This window comes from Eptatretus burgeri, chromosome 16 (assembly GCF_056783735.1).
Source record: "Eptatretus burgeri isolate ZD-2024b chromosome 16, Ebu_testis_v1, whole genome shotgun sequence".
Classification (NCBI taxonomy): Eukaryota; Metazoa; Chordata; class Myxini; order Myxiniformes; family Myxinidae; genus Eptatretus; species Eptatretus burgeri.
The window spans coordinates 37,524,002-37,535,337 of NC_140976.1; the positions used below are offsets into that span (position 1 = coordinate 37,524,002).

Below are 11,336 nucleotides of genomic sequence, written 5' to 3' on the forward strand. Positions count from 1 at the left end.
AAGGCAAATGCTCTTCGCTTGATGGAAAAAACAACCTTTTGGCTTAGTAACCAAATCAGCCTCCAATATCATAACAGACAGACATCTTTATCTCTGTTGGCCAATGCTTCAAAATAAAGTGTTGTGTGCCAAAACTGGTATTCAAGTTCATTTGACTCAACAGACAACACCAAGTACGTATAAGATGAGGCAAAGTTAAAAAAAAAAAAAAACAATATAAATAAATAGAGAAGCAAAGATGGTTGAACCTTCCAGTAGCAAAAGCAGATATCGTGGTTTGTCTTTAAATAATGAACTTTATATTTTTCAGGAATGAGACGTTGCGGGGTGAAGCACATACCTCTACTCGGAAGTCCTCTAGCCGGTTGAACTGGCACAGGCACTCCTGCAGGGCAGGCAGAATGACTAGATTGCGTGCCTTTGAGTATTTAAGGTAGGCCCAAAACTTCTCCAGCCCATAAAGCTGTCCTGAAAATGACACCAGAAGAGAGATAATGACACAAAGTGCCACAAACCATAAAGCGCGGGAGTGAACCACAACCATCACAGATAGAAAATGTAAAAAGATGAAAAATAAAACTAATGATGGATGAAGTGAACATGATGAATGTACCAGTGCACATGGAGGGGATTTTTTGAAAGCATACAGCAAAATGAAAACTGAGCAAATTGTCATGGATATAATTTAAATCTCATCTCTTTGTTCAATCACATGTTTGTTTGGTGTTCCCAAATGTCAAACGTAGCTTGTGATGCTGAAATCCCAAGTCCAAATCCCATCTACCGTTCATTTGTCTATTTCCTTTTCATGTCATGTACAGTAAATCACCGATTTATGCCGTCTATTTGCTTTGTTTCGATAGAATGTTGTTAACACTTTATGGGACTATAGTTGATTTATGTCACGCTCGTCCGATATAACGTCGTTCAAATTATTTAAGTACAGTACTGCAAGGTGATATCACACACAGGGAGATGATTTTTTTTACTCTGTCTGCCTGTCTTGCAGTCAACCAAAATTGAAAATCATTCCACACAGGAAACTTGCTGTTTTTAAGGATGTAATAAAGGACACAACCAATAGGCACAAATAACTAATGTAACATTTTAGATGGTGTAATGTTATAAACACTGGGCAAAACAGCAATAAAACCTGGAATTAATTTATTTATACACCTTTAAACCTTTATTTAAATCGAATAAAATACTTGAACACTGCAGAACATAAATCGCCTTCATAATACTGTACTTCCAAGAACCTCCAATTTTGCAGTACTTGGACATGTTCAAAAGGGTGGTGTATGTAGGGGTCGAGCGCAGCCCATGGGAAGTGGGCATGGCATGTGAGAGGGTGCAGTATCAGGGTGAAGAAGAGGCTGCCGATATGGCTATTGATGATGCCGATTGACGCCGCATTCTATGGTCATGAATAAAGCCTCAATCTCCTAAACCGTGACTCAACGTCATCTTATTACAATGTATAAGGGTGGGGTCTAATACTACTTCAGTCGTGCTAAACTTCAGAATTTGCTTTTGAAAAATGATGTTTCAAATCATAATTTTATTAAAATTGAAGTATTATACTTCAACTTGAACACTGCACACCACATGGGGTATTGTGTTCTCTATGAACTCTCTAGTTAGGCTAACCCCCGCTTTAACGGGGAAAATGGCCTTTAAATGCGTGTGTGTGTGTGTGTGTGTGTGTGTGTGTGTGTGTGTGTGTGTGTGTGTGTGTGTGTGTGTGTGTGTGTGTGTGTGTGTGCGTGCGTGCGTGCGTGCGTGCGTGCGTGCGCGCGCGCGCGTGTGTATGAACTCTCTAGTTAAACTATGCATCACAAATGTCTGTAAAATTCCTCACATACATTTGTTTGCCATATTCCCTGTCTGTGTCCCAGCCATGCACAAAATTCACAAAAGTCAATGTGAAAAATGTCAGACATATTGGTATTGTTTCACATCATGTGCAGTAAAATTATTATTTACTGCAATAAAATAATTATTGTCCCCCACCCCTCCAACAAAGTCCAACATTAAAATCCGACCAATCATCTATCCATGTACGTTATTTCAAAAACCATTGAACATTTAGCTTTCGTATTGCAGATATCTATACCTCATGACATTATCTCAACCTGATTCAATCACGGAGGTGATTGGCTGAATTCTGTTACCACGGCAACCATCTCGTTAACTTCACTTGTGTCCTCCATATTTCAAGAAATTGTTGAACATTTAGCTTTCATATTGCAGATACCTATTCCTCATAACATTATCTCAACCTGATTAGAGCACGGCTGTGATCGGCTGAATTAAGTTGCATGGCAACCATCTCAGTAACTGGGCATGTGTATTCGATATTTCAAAAACCGTTCAAGATTTAGCTTTCATATAACACAGATCTATTCCTCATACCACCCACAATGCAGGAGATCTAGAGTATCAGCTCCTTGTTTGTAATTCATTGTTGTTAGTCAATCACCATATATACAAACCATGCTAAATTAATCATTTTTAGATGTAAAAATTAGAGTAAATTTTATTCTAGCAATGTAGCACAGTACATTTACGCAGCAACCACATCTCACACTGATGATTTCTATGCTATTTTAAAGTAGGTTAATGTGGGTTAATTCATTTTGAATTAATGTAGGATAACAGTCAAACCTTGCTTTACTGTCATTGGGCATTCCAATAAAGAATCATCACCACAAAATTAAAAGTGCCCATAAGTATTTTAGGAGAGTTGCAATGGAAATGTATGCCAAGATGGTCTTCAATCTACATTTTGGTAGCCATTTTGGATTTCGCTCATTAAATCTTAACCATCAAATTTTTCAGCTTGGCAGACAGCAAATTTGGATTCAGCCACCACAAATCCTTTGGAAAAAAAAAGTGCCAAATTTTGCTCAAAAATGACTAGATAACAATTCTTGAAAATGGGACTAGACTTATGGGGGTCACAAACCGCTTCTTTTGCCAGATGATAACGCTCTCCAAAACACTTCCAACATATCCATGCAGCCATTTCTGAAGTTGAGATAAAGTTTGGTGAGCAGATTAAATGAGCTTCCTCTTGGCATATGTGAAAGACTGATGACTTTACATTTTCCCCAAAGGAATTTGTGCTAAAATTTCCTCATCAGCATTTATGCCACAACACTTAATTTCGAAGTGAGGTAGAGGAGACCTTCTATGCATCTCTTTGTACAGTTCTCGCAAATATTCCCACCGATGACAAAATCATTATTTTGAGCGATTTCAATACCACGGTTGGAAAAGACAGTGCCCTGTGGAGCAGTGTAATTGACAAAGGAGTATGAAAAGCAAATGGCAATGGTTTGTTTCTTCTCAGTAAATGTGTGGAACACGGACTTATTACCAATGCTTCTTATACCACCTCCTTTCTGGTCTTACACCCCTATGCTCTTTCTGTGCTTTGTCCCCCACATGGTTTCTGCTGAGCGCACACGGTCCATCGACAACACCCTTCTCGTGAAACTACCTCAATCCAAGATCACTGCTCACCTCCACCCATTTGTCCTCTTTTTCCTGCCTGTGGAACCAACTTCTACATTCTATTCAATCACATTCTTCCCTCCAGGTCTTCAAGACAGCTGTTCACCACCATCTCAGATCATCCTCAATCTAAAATATGATATTTTCTACCCTCAACCTCCCACCTCCCCATACCGCACACCAAGCCCTCCTACTTTCAGTTTTTCCCTCTGAGAGTTTCCTTATGTATCCATCATGTCCACCCCAAGTGTCTCTTCCTGCCCCCCCCCACCCCCAATTCCTCAACACAGTTGAAGGACAAGATAGAGAGAGATAGACAAACCACTGTTTGTCCAAGTCTCCCTCTATCTTGTCCTTCAACTCTGCTGTCGGTGTCTCCCCCCACCCCCCCATCCCCACCCCCTTACTGTTCCTTTAATCCTGTTACATCCTGATCCATTCAGTATACTAGCTCATTATTGAGACAAAATAATAGGGACAAGACATCCTGGATGCACCCACGTTCAAAACATAGGCATCTCATTCACTACGTAATCGTCAGAGCCCGAGATCGTCAGGAAGTCATCATAATCAGGGCCATGCGAGGCACGGATGATTGTTGGACCGATCACCGTTTGATAAGATCCAAATTATGGATGCAGCTATCCACAAAATGGCGAAACAAAAGACATCAAGAAAAAAGAAGTGCTGAAAAAGATTAAAGATGAAGAAAATATTATCTCGTCGATGAGTCTTCCAACACCGAACCATTGACGGTGGGGTTTATAATTTAATTTCGCACAAGAGAGGCTGAATCACACGAGGGACCCGAGTGGATTTAGCAACTCGTGTTTCCCTGTCATAATTGCTAATACCGCAGGTCTATCAAAAAAGTGAGTGTTAAAGTTTAAACCTTTCCCAGGGATTTACCCAAAACAGAGCCGAAATGATTCATCACGTTCAAGGTTTGCAAAGGCACATCACCACATGAAATGTGCTCTTAAAGAATAACAGGTTTATTTACAGAAAAGGCACAACACCACAAAGATGGAGTATCCCAAGGCAAAAGATAGGCGGACACAAATGCAAGCAAATAAATAAATAAATGTACAATAGGTATAACTTAAATGCGAAGCACTTAATACATGCGAGAGAAACACACACTTATAAAGCATATTCAGTTTCCCATCCATTGCTGAGTCGAAAACTTATGCACTGCTGTAAATTGTAGTCTGTGGCCGTACTTCGAGGACGCCATCGATGGCCGTGCCAATTCCAATCGGGATACCGACCAACCAAGAGGTCTCCCGACACGGCAAAGACTGCTGTGTCTGTGAGGAAACACTGTACACCCGGTGTCTGCTAGGGAACCGGAGCTGTTACACTGTTACACTGTTGTCAGTATCAGGATATCCTCATCCCAATTTATGTGCAGGAGGCAAGTTTGGTAGGCCAAGCTTTAGGTCAACAATTTAGCCAGAAAAGGGGGCCTACATGGAGATTCAACAAAGCAAGCTCTATGTGGCCCACTGCTTTAAATGTGGTCAGCTAGGCCAGGAAGGCACCCCGGAGAAGGCCGGAGCCACCACAGCAACTGAGCCTCCAAGCAGAACCGTCGCAGAATAGCCAGTGGTTAAGCCCCTCGTCCAGAACCAAGAAAACTAGCAAGAGCCGTGCACAGAGGGCCATGCTCAGCTGAAAAGGGTGACATGGTGCCCTCAACTTCACAATACGTTACTATTCAGTGATCAATAGTGATCAACACTATTCAGTCTTACACACAACTTAGTCTTTTTGATACACAATTGTTGAGTAAATGCAGGAACCTTCTCTTGCATTTTGGACTTGGTCTTCCAATGTTTGATTGTCACCGTGGCATTCTTCCTTTCACCCGACAATCTGTGTCTCGATATAATATTCAACTCAGAAATGCTCAACATCTTGACCTACCTCAGTACAAGACTCAAATGTACAAAAAGTCAACAATTCCTTTTTTGACCGAAATGCTTAATTGCTATGTTGGTGAATACATCAATTCCATGTGTAATATTTGTTTGAATTGTGTTTTAATTTAGCTTGTGATATTGGTGCTTTTATATTTGTTTTAACACAATTTATCTTGTTATTCTGACGTGAATCTTGCATCTATCAGCCTTCTGACTGTCTTTATCAAGGATATTTTCATTAATAAACCAAAATGATTGATTGATTGTTGATTGCATAACCAAAGTTTCATTTTAAAATGTTTCAAAATGTGCCCGTAATTGCATTTTTTGGAATGTGCCCACGAGTTTCAGAGCTGAACTTGTTTGACAGAATGCCAGACGAGTTGTGGCAAGAGGTTGAAAACACTGTGAAAGAAGAGACCAAAAACAACATTTCAAAAGCAAGCAGAAAGAAGAAGGCTAAATGGCTGTCAGAAGAAGCAATAAATCTTCTTGGCATAGAAACAGAAAGTGACAACAGAGTGGCAAAAACAACAACAGAGATCTTGAAAATATCAGACATGACAGGTAAGTTTCGGTCCAGGATTAGGGTCCTTAAGCGTAGAACAGGAACATATCCAAAAGAAGAAACACTGGTGAAAAAAACAGATGGAAAGACTATACCAAAACTCTATACAAATGAGACACGTCAATACTATGGCAACCTTCGAAGAAAGAGAATATGAGTTGTTAGTTTAAGGCTAATATAAGGCCATAGCACTGTTTGTGTATCCACATAGTTTTTTAGGACCTTTGGATCACTCTGTTATGTACATCTGTTTAGGATAAGGTGTCTGCGTTGCACCATGAGGGGCAGCGTTGTCTCATTTCCATAGTAGATGGGGCAAGACACCTCGTCCCTCTGTTTCCCCTCGATGGGCTGGGCAAAGGAACTTCCTATAATGAACTACACAATTCCTACGATTAACTATAAGATTCCTATGATGAACAATGATTCCAATGATGAACAATAAGATTCCAATGATGAACAATAAGATTCCAATGATGAACAATACGATTCCAATGATGAACAATACGATTCCAATGATGAACAATATGATTCCGATGATGGTGTAAAACCTAAACTGACAAAAATGTGGCGAACACCGATTGGCCAGCAATGGCTGAGAGTGGGAGGGCCCTGGCATGTTACATTTGCTCATAAAAGTGCATACTCAGACCTCAAGAGGAGGAATAGGGTCAACACTCATGCAACACCACATGCACAAAATGCAACCTGGCGAACTGCACAATACATGTCCAACCAAGGTGGCTTACTGCACTGGCCACCTGCAGCTAATGTTTGTCCTGGTTCCATCTGTCCTGTAGTATTTCAGCTGGTGGCCTGCTGTCCAATGGTCCCACCTCTGTCCTGGGCTTGCTGCACCTGCCTGCAGTGGTGTGTGCTGAATCTCGCCTATCTGGTTGCACAGAGCTGTGTCTTGGTCCTGCAGCAACAGCAGTTCATCCTGTGTCTACCGTCCATTACTGTCCAATTCTTGTGTGAATGGCTGTGTGCATGCAGTGCCATTGCAGGAATAGATTTATTGTGTAACTTTCATTATGCTCGTTTTCAATTTAACAACTGCGGATATTTATGTTCAGGATTTTGTGTCATCTGTCTCATACCTTATTAAAATATTTAGATTTCCTAAGGCACACATGCATGTCTGTTTCTGGCATCTTTCCTGTGCTGACAATTTGTTTAATTGAGAACCCATGATGGGACATAAATTAATTAGGGTAATGCCTTTATTTGGTTAATCGTAAGGGACACGCACGTGACGAGAGGCACACCACAACTACCACTCGGGCAACGTGCCGTCAAAATTTGGCCTTAAGCCGATTGTCCGTGGGATATTTATTCCTGGCATGTGTAATGTACTGTAGGTCCCTTCTGTATTTGCTTGCTCTTGTCAGTGGGGGCAGTACATGCGACAATATCTACATCATAGCATAATACGTAAATATGTGCAGGAGCCTGAGATCAATGAGTGGGAATGAAAATAATATTTTTTTTGTATAAAATTAAAAAAATTGCCAAAGACAAACCTGCTTCATAGTCTTTGAGTGTCTCCTCTTGAAAGTTTTGAAAGATATCTGTACGAAAGTGCTTCTCAAGGCCATAGCTGTAGAAGCGGAAAAGACATTCCAAGCCGTACCTGTATTGGGAAAGAACAGCGATGATGTGATGACAGAGATTACAGCATGTGCATCACAAAAAAAATTAAAATATAAAAAAAAACACATGAATCTTGCAGCATTCACCCATTCTTTTCTTTTATTTTTCCTTTAAAAATATTAATAAACCATTTTAGTGCCTGATGAACCATTAAAAAGCATTTGTTTTTGCAGGAAAAATTTTTGTTGACAAAAGCTGGTTTTTAAGAGACAAGAGGAAGGAAGATGAAAGAGAAAATTTGTTCCTATAAACTGTACTAAAAAAGTGAACTTGTATGCAGTAAACCCTTACATATCATGCATTTTGACCAATCGCGGCAACCTCTTTGTGTTCCGATTTAGTTATCACGGGGTTTAAATTTGACCTATCATGGTTTTTTGAGCCGAGTTGTGATGGTTATCCAGCACCACTAATAATGGAATAGTGCTGAAGTGTAAAATGATAGAGAAAAATGATTATTTTGATTAAATTTATTCGCTGCTTAACGGAGCTGCAGAACGATTTATAAAATAAACACATCGACAGATTATAAAGGAAAACGAGATTAATAGGGATTAATTAATATTAATTAATTGGGTGGGGATGAGGGGGCTGGTTTAATCGCTCCTGAACGTTTAATTTTCTTCAACACAGCAGGTGACTTCATCGTAAAGCCGATTTATATTTATTTTACATGTTTATTTCAATTGTAATTTGTTTATTTTTGGATGCCACCCACCTATATCTATATTTTGTCGAAGCCCAGGAACCTAACCCCCTTATTCCAATAGGAAATTTGTTTTAACTATCGCGGTTTTGAATATCACGGCATTTTCCATTTAAGGGTTTCCAATATTTATATATGCTTCAAAAACTAAAAAGCTACTGAACCAAATCCAACCAAATTTTGCATGTTGCCAAAGGGTATCCCAAGTATGGTTTCTGTCTGGGTAGCATATCTGGGGGAGTAGGTTTAGGGTGGGGTGAAGACCACAATTCTCCTTAAGTAAATGTGTACCGTATCGTGCCACCCAATGGTATCCGGTATTACAAATCAACTTCTTATATCAGGAAAGTACAGTATAAACAACTTAATAATATGCATCATAGTGATGTTGAAATCTGAGAATAATTCAAAATGTTCAAAATGCTTAAATTCACTCAATTTAAATGAAGGTTCAAACAAAATCATCCAACACTTTGCAGTGAAGTGGAAGTGATTTTTGCTCATGCCATATTTATAAACAGCGAGGTTGGTTGATGGAGATGATGTTAGCTGACTTCCAAGCAGATGGAAGGTGACATCAGGCAATAGCAGAATGTTTGTGAAGGGTGAATTGAGCAGAATGTTTGTGAAGGGTGAATTGAGCAGAATGTTTGTGAAGGGTGAATTGAGCAGAATGTTTGTGAAGGGTGAATTGAGCAGAATGTTTGTGAAGAGTGAATTGAGCAGAATGTTTGTGAAGGGTGAATTGAGCAGAATGTTTGTGAAGGGTGAATTGAGCAGAATGTTTGTGAAGGGTGAATTGAGCAGAATGTTTGTGAAGGGTGAATTGAGCAGAATGTTTGTGAAGAGTGAATTGAGCAGAATGTTTGTGAAGGGTGAATTGAGCAGAATGTTTGTGAAGGGTGAATTGAGCAGAATGTTTGTGAAGGGTGAATTGAGCAGAATGTTTGTGAAGGGTGAATTGAGCAGAATGTTTGTGAAGGGTGAATTGAGCAGAATTTTTGTGAAGGGTGAATTGAGCAGAATGTTTGTGAAGTAAAACATGCCATTTGTTTTTGATGAAATCTGTCAGAAAAGTGGCGGGTATAAAAGCTTTGTAAAGTTATAAAGATAAAGAAAAAAGGGAGGGAGAAGATTGATTATAATCGTAAATACATTTTGAAAGTCGTGGCTAAAGGAAGAGGATGGGGCAGAGGTCTATAAAGAGAGGTGTAATGTTAGTTGACATCAGTTGTGCATTATACTATCACAAGGGAGAGTCAAATCTCATTTGCCTCATCTAAAAACGTCCACAGACCCACCGGTATCCATCCCGTGCATCTTCAATTGATAACTGCCGGAACTCGTTGTACATGCGTCGATTAAAGTGGTCTCGAAGGAAGAACGACCAAAAACGGAAAAGTGTATTCATTTCTTGCGACTGCCCAACACCCAACCGTTTGCGATCTGCAGAACAGGGAGGTGTTGTTTAGTCATTGAAGGGATGTAAGCGACCTGGAGAGAAAAAAAAATTGAGGACATCGGCTGGAAAAACACCTTCACACAATGGCCAAGCCAATATTGTACATTCAGCTTAGTGATTAAACTTTAGCATTGTTCACTTAACATGTCAACTTTTGCTAAGTCGTATGCTTTTTATTTGCCAAGTTGACAAGGATGGAATATTCGTGCTCTTTTAATTCTGCTCTGCTTCTCTTGCTTCACTGTGTCTGTGCTCTTCAGCATCCACCAACATCACTCCGATCTACAAAAAGGGTGCAAAAAATCCTCTTAACTACAAACCAGTAAACTGACTTCCAATTAAAAGCAGTCATGGAATCCATCTTTGCTGATGATGTCAAGTCTTTTTTTCTTTTCAAACGGTCTGTCCTTTGACAATCAGTTTGAATTGTGTTCAGGTTACTCATTTACAGACATGCTGCTGCTTCTCGCTCGGCAATGGTTGGAGGCCCTCAATTTTAAACAAGAGGTCAGAACCGTCCCTGTGGACACCTCAGGCATCCAGTGATATATTTGGTGTCTGCAGGAGCCGGTCCAGAAAGCAAAGTTGCCGGTCTCAGCAAAAAAAAAGCTCGGTTTCAAAATATAGGCATTTTGTTTGACGAAGCAAGAGTCATGTGACATGTTACTACTCTCATCACTAAGACATGTCGATGTGTGAGCATTTTAAAATTCCTTTAATCAGGAAAATGGTGGCGTTATCTGACTTAATGACAGGAAAGATACGAGCACAGAGCATCCACTGCAGTGTATCAATGGGAAGAAAGCATAAAGGGATAGAAAAATCGCTTCGGGTGCCTTTCAGCAATATTATATATGCACATCAAAAATCACATAACTGCAAAGGAACAACATACGACATTAAACTTGTTCCTTTCAGTTCATTTGGATACCTTTCCAATCTTCTTGGTGATTCGACACAGTCCAATTTAGTGATGAGGTGCACTGGTGATGTAACAAACAGTACAGGTTGGCAGTTCCACTCCACATAAATGCTCTGGAAAACTCACTCTTCCTTTTTTGCAGATAACTCTACAATGTGTCATGCTGCACCCCCACCCCACTGGCTGGCAGACTGCATTACTATCAGCTGATCTGGAAGTGATTAGGTGCTCGTATGACAAATGGAACAAGTCCATCAATTCTGGAATATCCCAGTCTCATCCAGCCATTCAGCAGGATCCTCCAACAACCCACCTATCTATTTACCGGTGAACCATAAAAAAGGTTTGGAATTTTTAGCTTCTCAACCATTAAAGAGGTTTGGATTTTTTAAACTTCTCAACCTTACCGTACCTCTCCTGAGATAAACATGCCGCAAAGATGGCCTACAAAACAGACTGCCAACTGGGCATGCTGCATAGTTTCAAATCAGTCGTTGCAAAATCAAAACTACTCATCCTATAAAGTCTTTTTCCATAGATCACTTGGGCACTGCTCTTCCCTCTAGTATGTGGTTTGAGCA

At 40.0% G+C, this 11,336-nt stretch overlaps 1 protein-coding gene across 6 annotated transcripts in view; it reads right to left on the reverse strand.

Annotated features, from left to right (window-relative positions):
• The window catches only part of LOC147010870 (la-related protein 1-like), a 221,043-nt gene that overhangs the window by 16,013 nt on the left and 193,694 nt on the right, over positions 1-11,336 (reverse strand). For 3 of the 6 annotated variants that reach the window (XM_085858857.1, XM_085858860.1, XM_085858861.1), the window contains 3 exons: positions 9,673-9,817; positions 7,536-7,645; positions 341-468 (listed from right to left, as the gene is read on the reverse strand). In XM_085858857.1, coding sequence (XP_085714983.1) covers positions 341-468; positions 7,536-7,645; positions 9,673-9,817 — 383 coding nt within the window. Of the gene's footprint in view, positions 1-340; positions 469-4,443; positions 5,850-5,873; positions 6,932-7,535; positions 7,646-9,672; positions 9,818-9,977; positions 10,116-11,336 lie in introns of those variants that run through there. The other 3 variants (XM_085858859.1, XM_085858858.1, XR_015052200.1) reach the window with 3 other exon arrangements.